The sequence below is a fragment of the Bos indicus x Bos taurus genome, chromosome 7 (assembly GCF_003369695.1).
Source record: "Bos indicus x Bos taurus breed Angus x Brahman F1 hybrid chromosome 7, Bos_hybrid_MaternalHap_v2.0, whole genome shotgun sequence".
Lineage (NCBI taxonomy): Eukaryota > Metazoa > Chordata > Mammalia > Artiodactyla > Bovidae > Bos > Bos indicus x Bos taurus.
In genome coordinates, this window is record NC_040082.1 from 58,286,738 (window position 1) to 58,312,436 (window position 25,699).

At 44.8% G+C, this 25,699-nt stretch overlaps 1 protein-coding gene across 22 annotated transcripts in view; it reads right to left on the minus strand.

Moving 5' to 3' along the window:
• LOC113895237 (protocadherin gamma-C4) overlaps window positions 1-25,699 on the minus strand; it is a 182,256-nt gene that overhangs the window by 80,303 nt on the left and 76,254 nt on the right. The window contains exon 1 of one of the 22 annotated variants that reach the window (XM_027546182.1): window positions 22,773-25,390. The exons of 16 other annotated variants lie outside the window; for them this stretch is intronic. In XM_027546182.1, coding sequence (XP_027401983.1) covers window positions 22,773-25,190 — 2,418 coding nt within the window. In that variant the 5' untranslated portion in view covers window positions 25,191-25,390. Of the gene's footprint in view, window positions 1-4,310; window positions 7,256-8,736; window positions 11,351-14,706; window positions 17,337-18,193; window positions 20,830-22,772; window positions 25,391-25,699 lie in introns of those variants that run through there. 5 more of the 22 variants (XM_027546181.1, XM_027546169.1, XM_027546185.1 and 2 more) reach the window with 5 other exon arrangements.

Sequence of the window (25,699 nt, forward strand, 5' to 3'; positions counted from 1 at the left end):
TCTTTGCCATTGGCTATTTTTTTCCTATCAGTGATTTTTAAACGTGTCCTGAAGAGTGTGCTCTATTATTGATAAATTTTCATTAGGTATGGTTTCCTAAAAATGAGTGTAAAAACTCTAAGTGTAATATTAGAGTGTAAATCTGTCTCTTTCCTAAAATACACAGTCATTAGTTTGATCAACATCCTTTCACAATTATGTGACTGCTTAAAATTTTTTTTAAATAGCTTTATTGGGATATATAATTGATATATGAAGAGTGGCACATATTTAACATGAAGGCATTTACTTTTTTGAACTTGATATCTTGCATGAGGAAAAAAGCAGATTTTTCACCTTGGAAGAGAAGTTATGACCAACCTAGATAACATATTCAAAAGCAGAGACATTGCTTTGCCAACAAAGGTCTGTCTAGTCAAGGCTATGGTTTTCCAGTGGTCATGTATGGATGCAAGAATTGGACTATGAAGAAAGCTGAGTGCCAAAGAATTGATGCTTTTGAACTGTGGTGTTGGAGAAGACTCTTGAGAGTCCCTTGGACTGCAAGGAGATCCAACCAGTCCATTCTAAAGGAGATCAGCCCTGGGTGTTTTCTGGAAGGAATGATGCTAAAGCTGAAACTCCAGTACTTTGGCCACCTCATGGGAAGAGTTGACTCATTGGAAAAGACTCTGATGCTGGGAGGGATTGGGGGCAGGAGGAGAAGGGGACAACAGAGGATGAGATGGCTGGATGACATCACCGACTCGATGGACATGAGTTTGAGTGAACTCTGGGAGATGGTGATGGACAGGGAGGCCTGGTGTGCTGTGATTCATGTGGTCGCAAAGAGTCGGACACGACTGAGCGACCGAACTGAACTGAACTGAATCAATTTATGATCACAGTTATACTCTGTTAAGTGTAACTGAGGAATCTGTATTACAATATACTCATTTATCATTAGTCTTTTAATACCATTTAAAATAATCTATGAGTTGAGTAGTCTCAACAAGTTGTACAGACTCAGCAAGGATCCTAGGCCACTGCTGCTTTAAGGAAGATAATATCTCTTACAGAATGGAAGTCAAGGAAGAATGTCTGCTGACAGATTACAGTCCAATTTTAGGTGCTGTAAAATAGTGGAACTACAACTTTAAAGTGGTAGTTGAATACTTTGATTAACTTAATAGATTAAGTGAATGCATATCCACCTTTCATATAACACAGAGAAAGATAAAAGGTCTTTACATAATTTCATTACTGAAACCAGAAGAAACATAAACATCCAAACCTACTGCCCAATTACTCTAAAAAACCAATCAACAAATATCCCAATTATCTATCAATCTGAAATTATCAACAAATAACCTAAAGCTAAGATTGATATTTTGTGCAGCTATTAACTTAAATTCTCAGGTGGCCAAAACCAAATAACTCCAACTCTCAGGTTTCAGTGATCCATTTTGCACTTAAATCATCCTGGCAATTCTACTGGAGTAAATGGTCCTTAGATAAGATCCTTGTTTAAGCAAAACCATGGTTCAGACAGAGCAAACTTCACACTCATAAAATTGTCTCATCAAAAACAATCCTCCCTCTATCTTTTACAACTTGAAACAGGGTCTTCTCAAATGTGCCTAAGCGCTTAAGATTTTTATAGCAGCTTTCATAAACTTCTTAGAAAAGTTTTACTTCCACTCAAGGGTCATCCCATTGTATTATCTGGAGATGCACACAAGTTATTACTTTTCCCAACAGAACATTAAGTGTTGTGATAATGAAAGCACAACTTCTTTTTCTATTGACAATGTTTTAAAGAAAGTGGGGCATTTCCTGTTCATTAAGTACATATTATGAACTAGATGGTTTATATTATATGTTATCACTAGTCTTCACCACAGTCTTTCAGATTCCATATTACAATTCTTATTTTGCTGAACCTGAAAGCAATTAAATAATGTTAAAGATCACACACACTTCATTATACAGCTGCTGTTTATCCCACTACGTCTTAGTGTACCGATATTAGGTAATATCCAGAGCACATAAATTTGTCCATTCATTCACTCAACAAGTATTTAATGAAACCAATTTAGCTTATACTGGAAGCATAATTGAGATCACTGATACTTGAGATACAGCCTAAAGGTCATCACTAATCATTACCCTAGCTCTTAATGGTTTGTCCCTAAATGAGGTTATGTGAATAGAAATAAACATAATTGGGCGATATTACATCTTTCATTGAATCAAGGGACACATGAAACTGGCCACCTGATAAACATTTTGATAGCTTTTACAAAACAATAGAAGTTATGCTTGCTTCTGTTTTCCCTGATATTATTTAGAAAGGTCTACTTACTAAATTCCATTTGGGGGGCTTCCCTGGTGGTCCAGTTGCTGGGACTATGTGCACTCAATCCAGGGGGCCCAGGTTCAAATCCTAGTCAGGGAACTAGATCCCACATGAAGCAATTAAGAGTTCTGATGCCATGACACCACCAAAAGAGCCTGCATGCTGCAACTAAAGATCCCATATGCTGCAAAGAAAATTGAAGGTTCTGTGTGCCACAAAAAGACCTGACACAGCCAAATAAGTAAATACATACTTTTAAAAATTATTTTTAAAAATTCCATCTGGAACTTAATGTCAATACAAACTGCTATTTTCAATAAGCTCAAAAACTTCATTAAAAAAATCTGACAGGTAGACCCATGCTATGCTTCCTTTTATTGTCTTGGTTAAGAACCATAAAGTGACATGTAAATTTCAGTAGCAACAATGGTCTCATTTTAGGGCAATTTGATTATCTTTCATTCCCCAAATGGTTTTCAATCTCTTTTATAAGCCTAGGTTTTAATTAACTATTATATTTTTGAAAATAGAAAGGAAACAAGTCAGGAGAAAATAATTAGGATGCAATACTTTCCTACCCCTTTATAAGAATTCACCAAAAGAAACCAGGCTTCTCATAGGTTCCAGCAATGCTTTCCCAAGAGTAGTATATTTAGCATTTGATTTCTGTTTGACATTCTACAATAAGCATAAAGATACAAGAAAACAGAATTTGTACATTTTCAAGAAAATTTTCCATGTATGTGAGAATTATGGGAAATTTTACACTTGAAGAGAGAATTGCTATAAATTTACCACGATATCAAAAATGTGCTCAAAACACAATTTGCCAACTCTGAATATTTCACAGAAACATCATTAAGATCATCCATGTAGATAAAACAGGCAAAAGAAATATCTAACCTGGGAACACATACAGACTTGTATTCCTAAAATTTATAATAGGGATTAAAAAAATAATCTCTTCAGTTTTTCCTCATGACAACACTTACACTGTGTATATTTCAATGAGAAAGTTTTAAATGCATAAGAATAAACTCATGATATTTGGGATTTTGTGAATAATTTGAAACCATGAAATGACTTAGGATTCTGAGAAAGTATAATGTATACATCTCTAATGACCAGAAAGAATCACTGCACTTTAAAAGAAACTAAATGCAATTTATGAAATTGTTAAACAATTTTGTGTGTAGTTAGAAGTCCCTCTCGGAGAGGGCAATGGCACCCCACTCCAGTACTCTTGACTGGAAAATCCCATGGACAGAGGAGCCTGGTAGGCTGCAGTCCATGGGGTCGCTAAGAGTCGGACAGGGCTGAGCGACTTCCCTTTCACTTTTCACTTTCATGCATTGGAGAAGGAAATGGCAACCCACTCCAGTGTTCTTGCCTGGAGAATCCCAGGGACAGAGGAGCCTGGTAGGAGGCCGTCTATGGGGTCGCACAGAGTTGGACACTGAAGCGACTTAGCAGCAGCAGCAGCAGCAGCAGAAGTCGCTCTATTTATAAAACTTTACATAAAATATCATTTATAGACTTTTCATTGAATGAGATTTATCCTCTCTAGAAGAATCTGTGTTCTTAACACATAAACTGTCATCGGATGTTGAACATAAAACTGTTGCATGGCCAATGAAAAATTAAAACAGCAATGAAAACCAGGAAGAGTTGGTAACTCATAAGAATTGGTACAGTAAATTAGAAAATTACTTAAAATTAGAAAAATAATATAGAGTATTAAAAAGTACTTCATAGATATAAAATTTAATATATGAATATACAATATATATTTTAAATTGTTATAAATAAGGTGTGAGGGAGGGCCTGAAGGAAGACCGCCGGGTTGTCATCGGTGTCTGCAATGTTCATATAAATTTCTTGGGGTCTGTTTAATAGATTCCAAATAAATATTAATCACCCATAAGAAGAGGTATCTTGCTCAAAGCTAAGAGAATGCTTGATATGCACTCACCTGAATTAATGCACCATTATCTTTAGAAAACACGGAATCGCCTGAGAGCAAGAGAGGCTCGCTTTTCTCACAGCTCTCTTGACTGATGAGCGTGTCCGCGTAGTTCGGCTGCGGGAAGATCACGTGACTCCCCCGAGAGTCCGCCGTGAGCGAGACCTCGTGCGAATAGGTCTGCAGGAAAGCCCGCACCCCGTCCACGCCCACAAACTGAGACGCCGGCACGCCAGCCAACCCGCTGCCCGAAGCCTGGAACAGACGCGACATGTGCCAGCGCCGCAATCTGAGCGCCAGTAGCACAAAGACAAAGGCGAGGAAGACACAGGAGACCGCGGCCACCGCCACCACCAGATAGAGTGTGAAGCCTGAGTCGTCGAAGCTGGCTGGAGACTCCAGGCTGCCTAGATCAGCCAGGACATCTGGGATGCTGTCAGCCACAGCCACCGTGAGCGTGACGGTGGCCGAGAGAGGGGGCTGGCCGTGGTCCTGGACTGCCACCACCAGGCTCTGCTTGAGCGCGTCTCTGTCCAGCAGGGCCCGCGCTGTGCGCACCTCGCCCGTGTGCAGCCCCACTGAGAAGAGCCCTGGCTCACTGGCCTTGAGCAGGCGGTAGGACAACCAGGCGTTCTGTCCTGAGTCTCTGTCCACTGCCACCACCTTGGTGACCAGGTAACCGGGCTCTGCGGAGCGGGGTGCTAGCTCCACGCCTGTGGAGCCATCGGTAGGTACGACGGGGAAGAGGATCTCTGGCGAGTTGTCGTTCTGGTCCAGCACGAACAGGCTCAGAGAAACGTTGCTGCTGAGTGGAAGGTCCCCGCTGTCATGTGCTATCACTTGTAGCTCTAAGTCTCGGAATTGTTCATAGTCGAAGGAGCGGAGCGCATACAGGACACCAGTGTCTGAGTTTATGGAGACGTAGGAGGACAAGGGAGCTCCCTGGAGGGTGTCCTCCACCAAGGAGTAAGTGACTTGGGCATTCTCTCCATAGTCGGGGTCATAGGCGGTCACAGAGATGATGGAAGCTCCTCTGGGGTTGTTTTCTAGGATATATGCCGAGTAGGAGGCTTGAGAGAAGGCAGGCGCGTTGTCGTTGATGTCTGCCACGTTCAAGGTGATGTGAGTTTCCCTGGACAGGGGCGGGCTTCCTCGATCAGTGGCCATCACGGTGATATTGTAGCTAGGAACCACTTCTCGGTCTAGGAGTGTGTCTGTCATTAAACTATAATAATTTCCATAAGACTTTTCTAATTTAAAGGGCAGATTCCTTTGGACGAAACAGGTTACTCGTCCATTTTCCCCGGAGTCTTGATCATTTATATTTAAAAGGGCAATTAACGTCCCTCTGGGAGAGTTTTCCGGAATGGAGCTGGAGAGAGAGGTGACTACTACTTCAGGGGCGTTGTCATTCACATCCAAAACTGTGATCAGGACTTTGGCTCGTGCAGAATATCCTGCGTTATCCGTTGCTTGCACTTCCATCTCGTAGAATCCTGATTCCTCGTAGTTCAACTCCCCTATTGTTGAAATTGTCCCTAAATTACAATCTAGCTCGAAAAGTTGGGCCGCTTTGTTGTCCACATACCGGAAGGAATACATCACTTCCGCATTGGATCCTTCATCAGGGTCGGTGGCATTTACCAGAAGCAGTTTAGTGCCCACGGCCACATTCTCCGGAACGCTCACACGGTACTCGGATTGAGCAAACGCTGGTGCGTTGTCGTTCGCATCAAGGACCATCACACGGATGCGCGCAGTGCCAGTGCGGACTGGATCGCCCCCGTCCAAGGCCGTGAGAACCAGGCGGTGAACGGCCTTTTCCTCGCGGTCCAGGGCGCGCTCCAGCACTAATTCCGGGTACTTATTACCATCTGCTCCGCTTTGCACGTCAAGGGAGAAGTGAGTATCACTACTGAGATCGTAGCTCTGGAGTGAATTCTTCCCTATATCCGGATCCCAAGCGTGGGGAAGGGGGAACCTCATCCCTTTAGCTGCGTATTCACTCATTTTTATTTCTAATTCACCTTCCTGGAAATATGGGGCGTTATCATTAATGTCCCTCACTTCTACCACTACCCCGTATATTTTCACTTGATCCTCCATCAGAATCTCCAGATTTAGTTGACACTTAACGGCCCCCATACAGAGCTCCTCCCGGTCTATCCTGCCTGCTGTGACCAAGCTGCCGCTCCGCGGATTCAGATCGAAAAGTTGTGTCCTACCTCTGGAGACGATGCGGACTCCGCGCTCCTCCAGTTCCTGAGGCTCCAACCCCAGATCCTTGGCGATGTTCCCCACCCTAGAGCCTTTCTCCAGCTCCTCGGGAACTGAATAATAGATTTGTGTGCCTCCAGTTTCCCACAGAACCCCCAGGAGAACTACCAGCAAGACTAGCTTTTTGCAGTCCCCGTGCATTCGCGCAGGAATCATTGTTACCTTCCTTGAGTATTAACTTCCAGTTCTTCCCTTGATCACCGAAGTCCGGATCAGCTCATTCGTCCTTAAAATCTACAGTTTGGGGACCCGAGCTCTTCTGCTCAGTTTCCTCACAGTCCGAGAGATGGTTAATTTTTTTCGGTGCTTTGTGCTTCACGCGCGTGCACGGCTGGCAGGATCTCTCTCTGCTCTTCTCTCCCTGGTTGGTGAACAGCGGCACTCAGAGTCCTAACCAATTACTGCACAGTCTTAAAGTCCGGGAAACCATTTTGGTTTCTAGACCTTAAATAGCTCCACCTACTGTTCTTCAAATAGGGATGAAAGTGGACCCAACTAAAACTACTGTATTCATCTTATTTGGAATTTCAGTGAACTTCTTTTTATTTCCCTAAACTTCTCATAAACAGCCACCTTCCTGAGATTATTTTCTGTACCTGTATGTATATTCTGATTTTTCTGATGAGCTTTTACATGAAGTTTCTATACACAGTAAATTTAACCATGTAATTTTAGTACACCAGCTTTGGTATCACCCCCAGCACACATACATACCTATTATGGGAATCTCGTAAGGCGTTTCATGTTTTGAGAAAATATATAACAATAATTTAAAAATTCTCCCTCAACTAAAATCTGAGGCAAAATTTGTCGGTAGATTCTTAAATTTGCCTAAATGGAAGAACTACTTTAACAGGTTGACATTTAGCATTTAAAAATCAAATTTTTACAATAATATGGCAACCTAAAAATAAGAAATGTGATTGTACACGTTATCAGAATCACACTTGACAGGAAATCAAGTGAAGAAGACACACATTTTTAGAACAAAATAGAAGCATTCCAGAGACACTGGTTCAAGATGGCAGAGTAGAAAGACATGTGCTCACCAACTTCAAGAGTGCCAAAAATCACAACAAATTGCTAAGCAACCATGGACAGAAAGATGCAGAACCCACCAAAAAAGATACCCCACATCCAAAGTCAAAGGAGAAGCTGCAATGAGATGGTAGGAGGGGCACAATCACAATAAAATAAAAAAAGAAAGCATTCCAACTAGCATTTGCTGAGGATATGGGTAGGACTCTACTAATATATTTCAAAAGAATGTTTAGGATCAACATCCTGTGATAAACCACATCGGAAAAGAATTTGAAAAAAGAATATGTATATATGAATCACTGCTGTACATAAGAAACTAACACAACACTGTAAATCAACTATACTTCAGTTAAAAAAGAGAATGTCTAGGAAAATTAGAAACCAAAATATTATAAACTCACCTTTTTCTGGGAAACACCAAATTCCAGTTACTGACACTTACTGGTAATATATTTGGAAGCCCACCAAAATATAGGGGAAAAATCTATTGTGCTTTCACATAGGTAAAGGTTTATGAGGATAAGCATAAGTGGCAGGTATATCATAAATAACATCTTTAATACTTCAATGAAATCAACAGGTAGCTCTGAGAAAAGGTAGGACATAAAATTTATCTGTTCAATGGTACTCAAAGAATCCCTAGCAAATGTACCTAAATATTATGTAGTCATTATTATGTCCTTAATTTTAAAGTTTGTATGCATTCCCCTCTCACTTTGTAGTTAAAAGAGTAAAGAAAAAAAAAAAAGAGTAAAGAAAAGCCTTACATCCTAAGATATTGATGTTCTAAAAAGGAGAAATACTCACAGGAAAAACAATTATGCTTCCATTAAAAATATTTGAATGGCAGCAGCATTGTAGTATCCACATCTCACAGTAAGAGAGATTTTGTGGGGGGATAATAGAATAACTCATGAAATTGTCAAAATATTTAAAATACTTGAGGGTTAATAATAAGAGTTGCTGATCTACCCAGAAAGAAACAGAAAAGACAGAGTGGGCAAACAAAAGTGAAGTGATAGTAGATATACTCTGTTTAAGGTTTTTTCTTTTTTAAATATTGGTTTCAAAATAATCCAAACCCATATGCAGATGAAAGGCATTCATTAAAACTCACTTGAATAGAGGCAACAGAGTTACAGCTTAACTTGTTATTCTCCTCAGTGACACTTACTACCAAAGAAGCTTCATTGGAAAGATCTTGTGGGGATACCACTTCTGGTGTCAAGGTGAGAAAGTCGAACCTTGTTTTCTGAGAATCCGCAACGCACAGATTGTAGGAATAAGGCAAAGTCCCCTCACTGTAGTTGGGGAGAACCTCAGGTCCAGTCTTAGAACAGAGATCAGGCTGAAAACAGCCCCAGGTGGCCAGGCTAGAGGAGCGCCGAAAGCTCAGGACGATGGCCAGAATCACCACAAGGAGGAAGAGCACCGAGATCAAGGCCAAGGCCACCACCAGGTAAAACTGCAGCTCGGCCTGGGGGTCAGACGGTGCGGGCCGGTCACTGAGGTCCGGCAGCGCCTCCTGCAGGCTGTCGGCGAAAACCAGGAGCAGCGTGGCGGTGGCCGAGAGGGGCGGCTGTCCCCCATCGCGCACAGCGACCAGCAGGCGCTGGCGGGCCGCGTCCCTGTCGCCCAAGGCCCGCGCCGTGCGCACCTCGCCCGTGCGCAGCCCCACGCTGAACAGTCCGGGCTCGCTGGCCTGCAGCACGTGGTAGGACAGCCAGGCGTTGTGTCCAGAGTCTGCGTCCACCGCCACCACCTTGGTGACTAGGTAGCCGGGCTGCGCGGCGCGGGGCACCGTGTCGAAGAGCGCCGAGCCGTCGGGCTCCAGCGCCGGGTACAGCACCCTGGGTGCGTTGTCGTTGCGGTCGCCCACCAGCACGCGCAGGCTCACGTTGGCGCTCAGCGCGGGCGAGCCGTGGTCGCGGGCCTGCAGCGTCAGCTCGAAGGCGCGCAGCTGCTCGTGGTCGAAGGCGCGCTGCGCGAACACCACGCCGCTCTGCGGGTTCACGGACAGGTAAGACGACAGCGGTCGTGGCTCCAGGTCGCTGGCCACGATGGAGTAGGAGACACGGCCATTGGGTCCCAGGTCTGGGTCGGAGGCGCTGACTTGCGCAATGGAGGCGCCGGGTGGATTGTTCTCTGCCACGTGGACCACGTAGGAGGCCTGGTGGAAAACTGGAGCGTTGTCATTGACATCGGTGATTCGTAGAGTGACGCTTCTGCTGGAGGAGAGGGGCGGCTTGCCCCTGTCTGTGGCTGCGATGGTGACATTGTACTCCGGGGTCTGCTCCCGGTCCAGGGCGCCATCTGTCACAAGCTTGTAGTAATTATTGGCGGAAGATTCAATTCGAAAAGGAACTTTTTCTTTTATGAGACATGTGACCTCCCCATTTTCTCCCAAATCTTTATCATGTGTTTTGAACAGAGCAATCACAGTTCCAGGTTCTGCATCCTCGGTTATGGAACTAGACACGGAAGTGAAAACCACCTCTGGGGCATTGTCGTTCTCATCTACAACGTCCAATATAATTTTACACTCACCGGTCATGCCTCCACCGTCCTTGGCTTCTATGCTTATGATATAACTGCTACTGATTTCAAAATCTATAGGACCGTTGGATTTAATTTCTCCACTTTGATGATCCAGCACAAACATGTTTCCAATACCTCGCAGTGTTTTGAAGGAGTAGGTGATTTCTGCATTGATGCCCTCATCCTGGTCAGTGGCCTTCACCTTTAGCACAAAAGTGCCTGGGGGTGAGTTCTCACGCAGGCTAACTTTGTACACATCCTGACTGAACACTGGAGGGTTATCATTGGCATCAGTGACCTTGACCCTGATTTGAGTGGTGCCAGTTTGGACGGGATCACCGCCATCCACTGCTGTCAAAATCAGGAGGTGGGAACGCTGTTGCTCCCTGTCCAGGGGCTTCTCCAGCACTAATTCTGGGGCATTCTTGCCTTCAGCCTTATACTCAACCATGAGAGAGAAATGCTCATTATAGCTCAGTTGGTAACTCTGAAGAGAGTTAGGCCCTACATCTGCATCGATAGCTGACTCCAGACCAAACCGAGTTCCTGGAATTGCAAACTCGTTGATTTGTATAACGATGTTATTTTGGGGGAAATGAGGTGGATTGTCATTTATATCTTCTATCATCACGTTTATGTGAAAAACATTTATAGGATTCTCTGCTACAATTTCCAAGGGTACAACACACAAAGGGTTTTGGGGACAGAGCGACTCCCGATCTATTCTGTCACTCACAAGTAAGTTCCCATTCTCCGTGTTTACAGTAAAGTATAGTTTCTCAGAACTAACTCTGAGGTTGCGGGTCAATAAATCCTGTACATGCAGCCCCAGGTCCTCGGCCAGATTCCCCACCACGGAGCCTCTGGTCATTTCTTCTGGAATAGAATAGCGGATCTGTTCGGAAAGCGCCCCGCAGAACAAAGGCAGCAAGAAAGGAAAGAGTACTTGCCGCCGCCGGGTACTGCTTCTCTGCTTCGCCCTATTTCCCATTCTTCTCTGCGATGCTGCAGCCTCCGATGTGAAGAGATGGTTTGCAAATTGCGTTTAAAATATTTACATCGACCACATAGAAAACTCAACGCTCCCAGTTTGAAGACAACCTAATCGGTATTCCGGAATCAGATTTGCGGAGTAGCAAGCCTGAGAACTGGCTACTCTTCCTTCGGACTTGATTGTGTGACTGCGCAAGAAATCACTCGGGTAGACACGGAAAGCTAGTTCTTGCAGCGCATTGGCCAACAGCGGCGCTCGGAGTCTATTTAGCAAACTGCAGTCCGAAGCCTTGTAAATAATGGGATTCAGTATTCCAGCAGATATGTTGAACTGATTTATGGTGAATGAGGCAGTTTAGGAGTTTTGGATAGGTCTATTCTCCAGTGTTTATAACCAAACAGGGCTCCTTAGAGGTGAGATCCTATAGAAGAGCCATTAATCCAATAATGAGGAAAGTTTGTCTTTTTCTAATCAGAGGAAATGCACATATTGGAAGAACAAAAGTAGTCTTCTCTCCACGAAGACCACGTGGAAAAACAGCCCCACCAAGTGGTTTGGGGACATTTTGACAGCTGTGAAATGATACCCAGTATTATCTTCAATCTGATATGCATATGAGTTTTCTCCTTTCATCAGAGAAGGTGAGATCGGAGCTGTATAGGGCATTACTCAGGATAAGAATAGCCAATACCATAAAGTCTTCCTTGTTACTTATCAAAGACATTTACGAAAAGAATTATGAAGTGTTTTACACTTTCATCATAAATATAAAAGGGTACCCTAGTAGGTTACTATAGGAATTTAATGACATGAAATGTGAGCGTTCTAGTTTTATCCTTTTATTTAACTGTACCTTAAGTTGCATCTCAACAGAACTTTATCTATCTCTAATCAAAATAACCTTCTTAATCTCAAGTGTCAAAACCAGCCTTTCCATTTTGTTCTCTAAGATCTTGGTTGCCAACTCCTAACTAGTTCAGATTATGTTTTTTAAAAATACGGAACAACCTCCCTCTCCCAGCAAAAGCCTCATATTCCTTTTATTCAACTAGTTTCCATTCAAGTAAAATGCCTTAAATCTTTTTCCTCAGTTTGGAATCTCATAAGCATAAATTCTATCCTGATGATGCTCAAAACACTCAATGTTTTTCTTGACTTCAAGACAAATTTAGGCAGCTGTTGCAGGACTTCCCTTTCCTTACAGCTGAAATTCTTTTTGCTCAAACATTAGATACTCAATTTATAGTTAATCATAGTAAGGTCAGTTCTGAAATGAGAAGGGATATCTTAAAAGGAAAGGTGAATATGCAAGTAATCTGGGCGAAATATCTAGAAGTGCTGTGAGAGTGTTGAGCTGAATTGTTGACTATGGAGATGATTCCTGAGATCAATACCCTAGAAAAGTTTTCTTTCTTCCCTTAACTTTCCTAGGCATTGCTTCAGATAACACACTATTAGGTAACTATTAGGTTCAATAACAAGGTGGTTCTGAACGTAAGAACTGATTATGAAAAAAAAAAGTGAAAGTATGAATCATTCAGTTGTGTCTGGCTCTTTGTGACCCCACGGATTGTAGCCCACCAGGATCCTCTGTCCATGGAATTCTCCAGGCAAGAATACTGGAGTGGGTAGCCATTCCCTTCTCCAGGAGATCTTCCCCAGTCAGAGATCAAACCCAGGTCTCCTTCATTGTAGGCAAATTCTTTACCATCTAAGCCATCATGGAAGCCCCAAGAATTGAGTGTACTACTATTTAATATAAAAATGAGTTTACATGAAAGTAACACAATGTTGTAAATCAACTATACTTCAATTTAAAAAATGAGTTTACACACAGATATAGAGAATAGACTTGTCATTGCCAAGGGGGAGAAGGGGTGAAGGAGGGAAGGATTGAGAGTTTGGGATTAGCAGATGCAAACTATTAAAAGGATGGATGAACAACAAGGCCTACTGTATAGCACAAGGAACTATATTCAACATCCTGTGATAAACCATAATGAGAAAAAAGCATATGTATATAGTGAAGGTTGCTCAGCTGTGTCCGACTCTCTGACAGCCCATGTAATATACAGTCCAAGGAATTCTCTAGGCTAGAATACTGGGGTGGGTAGCCTTTCCCTTCTCCAGAGGATCTTCCTGACCCAGTAATCTAACTAGGGTCTCTTGCATTGCAGGCGGATTCTTTACCAGCTGAGCCACAAGGGAAGTCCAAGAATACTGAAGTGGATAGCTTATCCCTTCTCCAGAGGATCTTCCTGACCCAGGAATCTAACTGGGGTCTTCTGCATTGCAGGTGGATTCTTTATCAACTGAGCTATGAGGGAAGCCCATGTGTGTGTGTGTGTGTGTGTGTATTCCATAGAATGGAATCAGTCTTTCTATGCAGCACAAATTAACACTGTAAATCAACCATACTTCAATAAAATGCTTTAAAGTGAGTTTGCAAAGGAAATAAAGATGAGTCCAAGACTCCTAAGCATACTGAAAACAAACAAAATATCCAGAGGAATACCAGCTAAATCAATCTCATGAAGTCTAAATACCCACTCCATCTCTTATATTCACAAAATATTCCATATGAATAAATCTAAAAAATGTAAACATGTTTAGCAGATTTGAAAATAACTTTTTGAGAAGCACTGGATCAAAATTAAAAATTATTTCTATAGGAGAATTTACTACATTAAAAAAATTCTTCAACAATACACAGACACTAAAGTTCAAGTAAAAGAATAAAAGGAAATAATACCAGTTCTACAATTCAACTACTTCTTCAGAACAATCTAGTGACTTCACTGTATAAATAGAAAAGATGTCTAGAACTTAAGATGAAAAATATGTTCTACATTTTCTCTCCCAAGAGAGCCTCATATTTAAAAGGGAGTCAGTATGTCTTATTTTAATGAGGCAAAGAAATGAGATAAGGTTGAAATAATCAACAGAAGCTAAACATTACTAATCACCAAAAGTCAAAAGAGAATTGTTTTGTGCTCAGAAAAAAAAGCTTCTGTGTGTAAAAGTGTATATGTGTGAGTATGTGTGTATATGTATTATAGATGAAGAAAAAGAGCTAGAGTAAGTATGCTGTTGAGTCAACATGAGTATTAGAAGTAAAACAAATAATGGTAGAATATAAGTATAAATCTGTGGAGGCAATACAAAGCTGAAATGAAATAAATAAAAATGTTTATGAATCATTAACTTGAACACAACCAGTTTACATTGATAGCCAAACACTGATGATAGAAAAATATTACTAAAATTCAATTTAAAACCAATGATAACAGAACTGGACCTCTGAAATTCAAACAAAGAAACAAAAGAACCTGCCAGGACCAAAAGAAGAAAAAAACTTTCACAAAACCTTCCTGGAAAATGATGATAACCTGATGAAAGGTAAAGTACAGAATTTCACATGCTTTGCTTTATACAAGAACATACACCCCCTCCCAAACAGTTCATACAATAGGCTCGGGGGGGGGGGGGGGGAAAGTAATCTTATAAGACCTATGCACAGACATCAACAATTGGAAGGCAGGAAATAAATCTCACCTGATTACCAGTAGGATCACATTTGCTTAAACCTGTAACTGAATCTTCAGTTATCAAAAGAGGCTCGCTTTTCCCACAGCTCTCTTGACTTACGAGCGTGTCCGCGTAGTTCGGCTGCGGGAAGATCACGTGACTCCCCGGAGAGTCTGCGGTGAGCGAGACCTCGTGCGAATAGGTCTGCAGGAAAGCCCGCACCCCGTCCACGCCCACAAACTGAGACGCCGGCACGCCAGCCAACCCGCTGCCGGAAGCCTGGAGCAGACGCGACATGTGCCAGCGCCGCAGTCTGAGAGCCAGTAGCACAATGACAAAGGCGAGGAAGACACAGGAGACCGCGGCCACCGCCACCACCAGATAGAGTGTGAGGCCTGAGTCTTCGGGGCTGGCTGGAGACTCCAGGCTGCCTAGATCAGCCAGGACATCTGGGATGCTGTCAGCCACAGCCACCGTGAGCGTGACGGTGGCCGAGAGAGGGGGCTGGCCGTGGTCCTGGACCCCCACCACCAGGCTCTGCTTGAGCGCGTCTCTGTCCAGCAGGGCCCGCGCTGTGCGCACCTCGCCCGTGTGCAGCCCCACTAAGAAGAGCCCTGGCTCACTGGCCTTGAGCAGGCGGTAGGACAACCAGGCGTTCTGTCCTGAGTCTCTGTCCACTGCCACCACCTTGGTGACCAGGTAGCCGGGCTCTGCGGAGCGGGGTGCTAGCTCCACGCCTGTGGAGCCATCCGTGGGGAGGGCGGGGTATAGGATTTCGGGTACATTGTCATTCTGGTCCAGCACGAATATGCTCAGTGATACGTTGCTGCTGAGTGGTGGGTTCCCACTGTCATGCGCCGTCACCCACAACTGCAGTTCATGGAACTGTTCGTAGTCGAAGGAACACAGAGCATACAGAATGCCAGTGTCTGAGTTTATGGAGATGTAGGAGGATAGAGGTGCTCCCTGGAGGGTATCCTCTGCCAGAGAATAAGTGACCTGGGCATTCTCTTTGCTGTCCTGGTCAAGTGCAGTCACCGAGAAGAAGGAGGCCCCTCTGGGGTTGTTTTCCAGAATGTAGGCAGAATAAGAGGAGTCCGTAAAAGTGGGTGGGTTATCATTGTCATCTGCTACATTCAGTAAAATGTGAGTTTCTGTAGACAAGGGTGGACTTCCCTGATCTGTTGCTGTCAGTGTTATATCATAGCTCTGAACCTGCTCCCTGTCCAATGCTCTGTTTGTTATCAACTTGTAATAATTTCCGTAAGTCTTTTCTAGTTTAAAAGGCAGATTATTTGGAACGAAACAGGAAACTTGACCATTTTCTCCGGAGTCTTGATCTTGCACATTTAGAAGAGCAATCACCGTACCCGGAGGAGAGTTTTCCAGCACCGAATTAGTAGAAGATGTGATAGTTATTTCTGGAGCATTATCATTCACATCCACAACTGTGACCAACATTTTAGCAGTGGTAGAGAGACCTCCGCCATCTTGGGCTTGAATTTCCATCTCATAGAATCTATATTTCTCAAAATCCAGAGAACCCTGTATTAAGACATCTCCAGATAGAGAATTCAACTGGAATATTTTAGAAGCTTTGCTTTCCACATTTCGGAATGAATACACTACTTGCCCGTTGATTCCCTCATCTGGGTCAGTTGCATTCACCGTGAGCACCCGAGTTCCAGAGCTGAGGTTCTCAGGAACGCTCACTTCATATGTAGATTGTGTAAATTTGGGGATATGATCATTTACATCGAGGACCACCACGCGAACCGGAACAGTGCCCTGGCGGATGGGATCTCCTCCATCTAAGGCTGTGAGGAGGAGGTGATGAGCAGCCTGTGTTTCCCGGTCCAGGCTCCCCTCCAGCACTAGCTCAGGATTCTTGGCCCCATCCATACTGCCTCGTACTTGCAAGGAAAAGTAACTGTTAGGATTGAGCTGGTAGCGCTGGAGGGAGTTCATTCCCACGTCTGGATCCCTAGCGTTAGGAAGAGGAAATCGCGATCCCAGAGTTGCGTGTTCACTGACTTTTATCTCTACTTCCTCCTCCTGGAAGCTAGGGGCGTTATCATTAATATCCATTATTTCCACCTCCACTCCGTAAATCTTCAGGGTATCTTCCACAAGTATCTCCATGTTTAAAAAACAGGAGGAAACCGCCTCACATAGCTCCTCCCGGTCTATCCTACCAGCGGTGATCAAACTGCCACTTCGCGGATTTAGTGCGAAAAGCTGCGTCTTTCCTCTGGAGACAATGCGGACTCCGCGCTCCGCCAGTTCCCTGGGCTCCAGCCCCAGGTCCTGGGAAACATTGCCCACGAAGAAGCCTTTGTCTGTCTCTTCCGGCACCAAGTATCGGATCTGCCCGGCCCCCGACTCCCGCAGCGTCCCCAGGAAAATATACAGTAGGACCAGCCCGCTGCAATCCAGAAGCAGTTCCCGCTTCGCCATGGCTGAGCCGATATTCCGCGGTTTCTTGAGCCTTTAGGTTCTGAATCAGCTTATGTATCTACGAAGTCCCTGGCTGACTACATCCAAAAATATATTAGAGAGCGAAGAGAAGTACTTTTAAGTTTTCAGCATCAGGATCTGTGAGTATCCACCTCACTCAGCTTTGTGAGGAAGAGGTAGGAGGGAGGGAGGGACTCTGTAGCTTGCAGCTTCCCGTTCCCTAATTGGTGAACAGCGGCGCCTGGAGCCCAATCTTATTATTGCAACGAGAAAGAAAAACGCAACTATTGCTCCTGTTCGGAAGTTATTACACTCCCCTCTTTGAGAATCACAAGTATTTGTAAAGCATAAAATTGCAGACAATAAAGTTATGTGATATGATGTTAAAGGTTTACCAAGAGCACTTATGAAAAGAATAACTATTAAAAAGGCTTGCTAAAATAATTTCAGACTACTGGAACTGAAAACTTGCAGGTTAGATTTGATTCCCTTTGTTTTTTATTGACTAAAGGGAGCAGTATTTGTGGTTGTGTAACTAGCACGGTTCCAACAAAATCATCAGTTAGGATTAAGACTATAATTCTTACCAATGTTTCTTTGTTGTGTAAAATAAACATTGGAGAGAATGTGGATCTCATTAGAGTTGTCATTTAAAATACCACAGCATAAATCCTTATCCTTAATTAAAAGGTATTCTAGGGATTTCCCTTGTTGTCCAGTGGTTGAGACTCCATGCTTCTAGTGCAAAGAGGTGCAGCTTCAATCCCTGGTCAGAGAACTAATATCCCACATGCCACCGCCAAAAAAAAAAAAAAAAAAAGTATTCTATTTCATGAAAAATCGACCTGAGCCTTCTCTATATACTTCACCTTAAAATATATTTGAACAGTAGAGGGTTTGCAGCGTCGTAAACTTTAGTCTTAACAGTAATACCCTTGAGTTTGAAATAGATTTATTTTAGGAATTTTATCAAGAGATGGAATCTAAAATCTCAAAATAACAGTGCTATATTAGAATATATTGGCATACTGGAATATAAAAAGTATTAAGTACTTACCTGTTTAAAAGTGTTCTTATCTGCTTCAATACTAGGAGTTAAAATGCTATCCAATAGCACTGAAGAGCTATCTTTGTTGAGAATATCTTGTGTGGCAGGACAGTGTTCAACAGATGTGAGAAAATTAAGTTCTGGATTAGTTTGATTCCCAGGCACACATAAATTATAGGCATAGGGCAACGTTCCCTCACTGTAGGTATGAGGAATCTCAGGACCAGACTTAGAACAAAGAATAGACCCAAAGAAGCCCCTAGCGCTGGGGCTGGAAGAGCTTCGAAGGCGCACAGCGATGGCCAGAATCACCGTAAGGAGGAAGAGCACCGAGATCAAGGCCAAGGCCACCACCAGGTAAAACTGCAGCTCAGCTTGGGGGTCAGAGGGCGAGGGCCGGTCACTGAGGTCCGGCAGCGCCTCCTGCAGGCTGTCGGCGAAAACCAGGAGCAGCGTGGCGGTGGCCGAGAGGGGCGGCTGTCCCCCATCGCGCACAGCGACCAGCAGGCGCTGGCGGGCCGCGTCCCTGTCGCCCAAGGCCCGCGCCGTGCGCACCTCTCCCGTGCGTAGCCCCACGCTGAACAGTCCGGGCTCGCTGGCCTGCAGCACGTGGTAGGACAGCCAGGCGTTGTGTCCAGAGTCTGCGTCCACCGCCACCACCTTGGTGACCAGGTAGCCGGGCTGCGCGGCGCGGGGCACCGTGTCGAAGAGCGCCGAGCCGTCGGGCCCCAGCGCCGGGTACAGCACCCTGGGCGCGTTGTCGTTGCGGTCGCCCACCAGCACGCGCAGGCTCACGTTGGCGCTGAGCGCGGGCGAGCCGTGGTCGCGGGCCTGCAGCGTCAGTTCGAATGCGCGCAACTGCTCGTGGTCAAAGGCACGCTGCGCGAACACCACTCCGCTCTGCGGGTTCACGGACACGTAGGACGACAGCGCGCGCGGCTCCAGGTCGTTGGCCACGATGGAGTAGACCACCTGGCCGTTGGGTCCCAGGTCTGGGTCGCGAGCGCTGACTTGGGCGATGGAAGCGCCGGGTGGGTTGTTTTCTGCCACGTGGACCACATAGGAAGCCTGGTGGAAAACCGGAGCGTTGTCGTTGACATCGGTGATGCGTAGGGTAATGGCAGTGCTGGAGGAGAGGGGCGGCTTGCCCCGGTCAACGGCTGTGATAGTGACGTTGTATTCCGGAGTCCGTTCTCTGTCCAGGGCCCCATCTGTTACTAACTTGTAGTAATTATTAGAAGAAGAATGAATTTTAAACGGAATGTCTCTACTTAAATTACACGTGACTTCTCCATTTTCCTTGGAATCCTGGTCCCGTGTTTTGAAGAGAGCCACAACCATTCCTGGCGGGGAATCTTCCAAAATTTGATCTGAGAGAGAGGTGATGATTATTTCTGGGCTGTTGTCATTTTCGTCCAAAACCTCAATAATTACTTTACACCGTGTAGAGAGCGATCCTCTGTCCTTTGCTTCCACAACCATGGCGTATCTTCCTACATTTTCATAATCCAAGGGTTGATGAGTTATGATGTTTCCTGTAGCAGAATCCAGAGAGAACACGTGCCGGGCTGTATCAGCCACACCAAGGAATGAGTAGGTGATCTCTGCATTGACGCCTTCGTCTTGATCGGTAGCGCTCACCCTCAGCACGTAGGTGCCTGGGGGCACATCTTCCCGAAGGCTGACCTTGTACACATCTTGGCTGAACACAGGGGGATTATCGTTGGCATCCACCACCAGGACTCGGATCTGAGCTGTGCCGCTTTGCGGCGGATCCCCGCTGTCTAAGGCTGTCAGCACCAAATGGTGAACGCTCTGCGTTTCTCGGTCTAGGGCCTTCTTCAATACCAGTTCTGGATATCTGCCCCCGTCAGGATTGTCTTTCACCACTAACGAGAAATACTCATTAGAACTTAGTTGGTATTTGCTCAGTGAATTCATACTAATATCGGGATCATTTGCAGGCTCAAGAATTGTTCCAGTCCCCGGGCTGACAGATTCACTGATTTCTAAGTATATTTCATCCTTATGGAATTGAGGAGCATGGTCATTAATATCTTCAACAACCACAATGATATGAAAAATATTTAAAGGATTTTCTACCACGGCTTCCAACTGCAATTCACATCTTCTCTCTTTGCATATCTGCTCACGGTCTATTCGGTCCTTCACAAGTAAGTCCCCGCTCTCCGCGTCTACGTTGAAGAGCAGCTTCTCCGCGCTAACTCGCAGCTTTCGAGCCGACACATCCAGGACACTGAGCCCTAGATCCCTGGCGAGATTCCCTACCACGGAGCCCTTGGCCAGCTCCTCGGGAATCGAGTAGCGGATCTGCTCGCAGAGCGCCGGGTAGAACAAAGGCAGCAGGAAGAGAAACAGTACCTGCCTCCGGTCAGCCGGGCGTGTCTGCGTGCAGCTCCCTCCCATTGCGCACTCTAGTTCTTGCTGGGTCCCAGTCTTTCTAGTTGGAGAAAGTGCACATGGCACACCGGTAAAGCATTTGGCCCAGGACAGGCGGAACCCCCAGTCTAGGGGCTGGGAATCCTTGTGTGCTAGGGAGAATGCGCGGCCAGGAGCTCCAGTGTATAAGCGGGTTTCCTTCTCTCTGTGTTGGTGGCTGCGCAGGAAATCCCTGGCTAGAGGCTGAGGAATCCCGGGCTTCAGAGCTTGCCCTGCACTGGCCGACAGCGGCGCCCAGAGGCTTCGTGTGGAACCGCAGCTTACGTTTTCTGCTTTATTTCAGGAAGTCTTTAAAGACAAGATGATCGCAGCTGAAATATTTGAACCTTGTTCCTCCGGTGATTGTTTTCATGAAACTTTTTTTTTTCACATGGTCAAAACTATCATATATTGGGTTGACCAAAAGTTTGTAACATCTTACGGGAAAACCCGAACGAACTTTTTGGCTAAACCAATATTTTATATGTTAAAATTTTACATAGATTTTGAATAGGGTGAAATAGTTCTTTAAAAAATCTAAAAGGCACAGAAGAATGTAGAATGCAAAACAGGCCTCCTATTCCATTGCTTTCTGCTATCCAGTTCTATCCAGAGGCAATCACAGTAGATCCTTTTAAGAGTAAGTTTCCACAAAGGAAAGTACTAAAGATAAGCATAAAAATTATTTTTGGTCTTCAATCTAGGCTTAATCCATCCCCCCATATTTAAGAACTAGAATACAACCACTTTAGTATTCATTACCATCATCTAAGGTGACCTATATTGCTTTTAAATAATTATATTTCAAGATATTTGCTAACAATAGCTACCATGCCAAAAGAGTAGGTTTTTTTAAACCTGTGTTTTTTCAAAATAATAACATTATTTGAAACATATGCAGAATAATTTTGACTCTCATGGTCAGACATTTAAATGATTCAATTATTTGGAAGTTAAAAAATAAAAGTTATTAACTATAACTCCAAAGATAATAACTATGCTCTTTTCCCACAGACATATCCTTGAACAAAAGTTGAATGACATGGGGGAAAAAATCATGGTCTCATAAACACTTTAAAACACATTAGGGCATGATTTGACCTTATGCTACCATATTAGTTTAGAAGAATATTAATAATAAATTAACAGAATAGTAAGAGATCAAAGCAAACACATCACTATCATCACTTTAAATGGACTCATCAGTAATTCCACTGATCATCTGTTTAGAATTCTGTGTACTTCTCTGCTTGATTCACCTCTCATGCAGAAATGACTTTTTTTAACTTTAAGTTTATTTTGACTATAAATTTCAGAGTTTTCAGAGTTTCAGTTTCCATTCTCTCTATAGTCACTGAAATGACTTTGGCATACCTCTTTGCTCCTGTACTTGGGAACATGTACCAATCTATCTCCCTAAATTATATATATATTTCAGCCTTAGAGATTGGAGAATTTAACAAAAAAGTACAGAGAAAGCAGAACCTCAAGTCTGCTTAACATAATACCTTTTATCGGTTCTCTAGAGTCCCTATAGAACAAGGAAAGTAAAATTAAAATGGTATATCTTCCACATGACAGTATGAAATGAGAATCACAGGCAAAATGGATGCTGCAGTGTTACCAGGTATGATTCAAAAATTTAAGCACACGTTGTTATGAATTGTTAATAGAATATTACTGAAAATTGGCAGGATTTCCAGTAAGCTAATGCATTTGTTTCTGACATTTACCTATTCTTACCAGGCCTGACTTCAAAACAAGAGGCAGGGTTGTCTAAGGATTTCAGCATGTAGCCACCAGGAGAGCACACAAATTGACAAGACACTTCTGTATGAAAGTCCTCTCTTAGGAATTGCCAGTATCATACAACAAAACTATAAAACACAAGACTCTGAAGCTAAGCATAATAGCCTATGATGATAAACCTTCACTGGGATTAAGTGAATATTTTCCAGAAAGTAAAAACATATCAGTCTTAATAACTATCAAGTTCTATTCCTCAATGTTTTAGCAAGAAGTGAATGCCACTGAAATGGAGGAAAACGTGAAAAAAATAGGATTAGGATCCCACGATCATGCTGCAAACCTAGGAGTAAAACTGATCATAATTCTTAAAGGTGAGAAAAGGAGCAAAGATAGAACTCACTGGCACCAAAGGGGTATCTTCTACAGGAAACTTCGAATCATCTAACAAAGACAGAGGATCTTTTTTCTCACAGCTCTCCTGGCTGATGAGTGTGTCCGCGTAGTTGGGTTGCGGAAAGATCACATGACTCCTCCGCGAGTCCGCGGTGAGAGAGACCTCGTGGGAATAGGTCTGCAGGAAAGTCCGTACCCCGTCCACACCCACAAAGTGCGAGGCTGGTACACCCAATCCGCCTCCGGAAGCCTGGAGCAGACGCGACGTGTGCCAGCCTCTCAGCTTGAGCGCCACCAGTACAATGACAAAGGCGAGGAAGACGCAGGAGACCGCGGCCACCGCCATCACCAGATACAGGGTGAGGTCTGAAGCATCAGAGGCCGGCGGGACTTCCAAGCTGCCCAGATCAGCAAGAACATCTGGGATGCTATCGGCCACAGCCACCGTGAGCGTGACGGTGGCCGAGAGAGGGGGCTGGCCGTGGTCCTGGACTGCCACCACCAGGCTCTGCTTGAGCGCGTCTCTGTCCAGCAGCGCCCGCGCTGTGCGCACCTCGCCCGTGTGCAGCCCCACAGAGAAGAGTCCTGGCTCGCTGGCCTTGAGCAGGCGGTAGGACAGCCAGGCATTCTGGCCTGAGTCTCTGTCCACTGCCACCACCTTGGTAACCAGGTATCCTGGCTCTGCAGAGCGGGGTGCCAGTTCCACGCCTGTGGAGCCATCGGTAGGGAGGGCAGGATACAGGATTTCTGGCGCGTTGTCATTCTGGTCCAGCACGAATATGCTCAGTGATACGTTGCTGCTGAGTGGTGGGTCCCCACTGTCAGTGGCTGTCACTTGCATCTTCAGATTACGGAACTGCTCATAGTCGAAGGATCGCAGTGCATATAGGACTCCTGTGTCAGAATTGATGGAGACATAGGAGGATAGTGGTGCCCCCTGGATAGTGTCTTCAGCCAGGGAGTAAATAACCTGGGCATTTTCTTTGCTGTCTGGGTCCAGTGCAGTCACTGAGAAGATGGACGCCCCTCTGGGGTTGTTCTCTGGGATATAGGTAAAGTAGGAGATGTGAGAGAAGGTAGGTGGGTTGTCATTGATATCTGCCACTTGCAGGATGAAGTGAGTTTCTGTTGATAGGGGTGGACTTCCTCCATCTGTGGCTTTTAATGTGATATTGTAAGAGGATACCTGTTCCCTGTCAAGAACTTTGTGTGTCACCAATCTATAATAACTATCAATCGATTTTTCTAATTTAAATGGTAGATTCCCCAATATGGAACAGGTGACCTGTCCATTCTGCCCAGAGTCCAGATCATGCACATTTAAAAGAGCTATAACAGTCCCCAAAGGTGAATCTTCCATCAGGGGACTAAACAGAGATGTGATGGTTACCTCTGGACTGTTGTCATTTACATCTTCTATTGTAATCAATACTTTAGCAGTTGCAAGATATGCCCCTCCATCTTCAGCTTGTATTTCTATTTCATAGAAACCGGTCTCTTCGTAATCTAGATTTTCTGATAGCTTTATTTCCCCAGTATTTTTGTTTAGTTGGAATTTCAACAATTGTGTGTCAGGTAATTTTCGGAATGAATATGTCACTTCTCCATTGGCACCTTCATCCCTGTCGGTGGCGGTGACTGTCAACAGCCGTGAGCCCACAGGCAAGTTCTCCGAAACACTCACTCGGTATTCAGGCAAACTGAAAACGGGTGCATTGTCATTTGTATCGAAAACAGTCACACTGATGAGGACAGTGCCAGATCGGAGAGGGTCTCCCCCGTCGACGGCAGTGAGAACCAGACGGTGCATTGCCTCTTCCTCGCGATCCAGAGCGTGCTCCAGCACCAGCTCCGGGGACTTAACGCCATTGACACGGCTTTGAACTGCCAGAGAGAAGTGCTTATTGGAGCTGAGCTGGTAGCTCTGTAGGGAGTTCACGCCCACATCTGGATCAACAGCTTCCGGGAGAGGAAAACGCATTCCTGGAGCGACGTTTTCATTAATTTTTACATCTAGATTTTCTGCTTGAAATTTTGGTGCATTATCATTGATATCAGTTACTTCTATTTCTACTCCGAAAAGTTTCACCCTATCTTCCACAAGAATGTTAAAACTCACCAGACACCGCGCGCTCTGAGCGCAGAGCTCCTCCCGGTCTATCCTGCCTGCGGTGACCAAGCTGCCGCTTCGCGGGTTCAGAGCAAAAAGCTGCGTCCTACCTCTGGAGACGATGCGGACTCCTCGCTCCGCTAGCTCCCGGGGCTCCAGTCCCAAGTCTTTGGAGATGTTGCCCACAAAAGAGCCTTTCTCTAACTCCTCGGGAACCGAGTAGCGGATCTGCCGAGCTTCGGTCTCCCACGACATACAGAGAAGGCAGAGCTGGATCAGCGCGCTGAGGTAGGAGCGATTCCTTTGAGCGGCCATTGTTGTCTGGTGACTGGATTCTCGCTATGTCCTCACTGGGCACGCTGTGTTTTGGCTGATTGCTTTTTCTTACTCTGGGTGCAGGAAGTCTCTGCGGCCTGCGCACCTTAAATTCTGAAGTGAGTTTCGCTGCAGCCCTGGAGCTGATTTGCAGGAACCGTGGAGCTTTGTGTAGCTGGAGCCCTGAGAATCTGGATTGAGCGCTGGCTGCGGTTCTCTCGTAGTAGGTGAACAGCGGCGCTCAGAGTCCTCAGAAGTTACTGCACCCACTTATGTACGCAATAGAAAACAAAGGGGACTCTATTTTTTGTTGTATATTTTATTTTACATTTCTTCTTTGGTTTCTCAACGGATATCTGTAGTTTTCTTGTTGTTGTTTAGTCCTTAAGTCGCGTCCGACTCTTTTGAGACCCCATGGGCTGTAGCCCGCCAGGCTCCTCTGTCCATGGGATTTCCCAGGCAAGAATACTGGAGGTGGACTGCCATTATTCGGTGGAATAAAGTGGAAC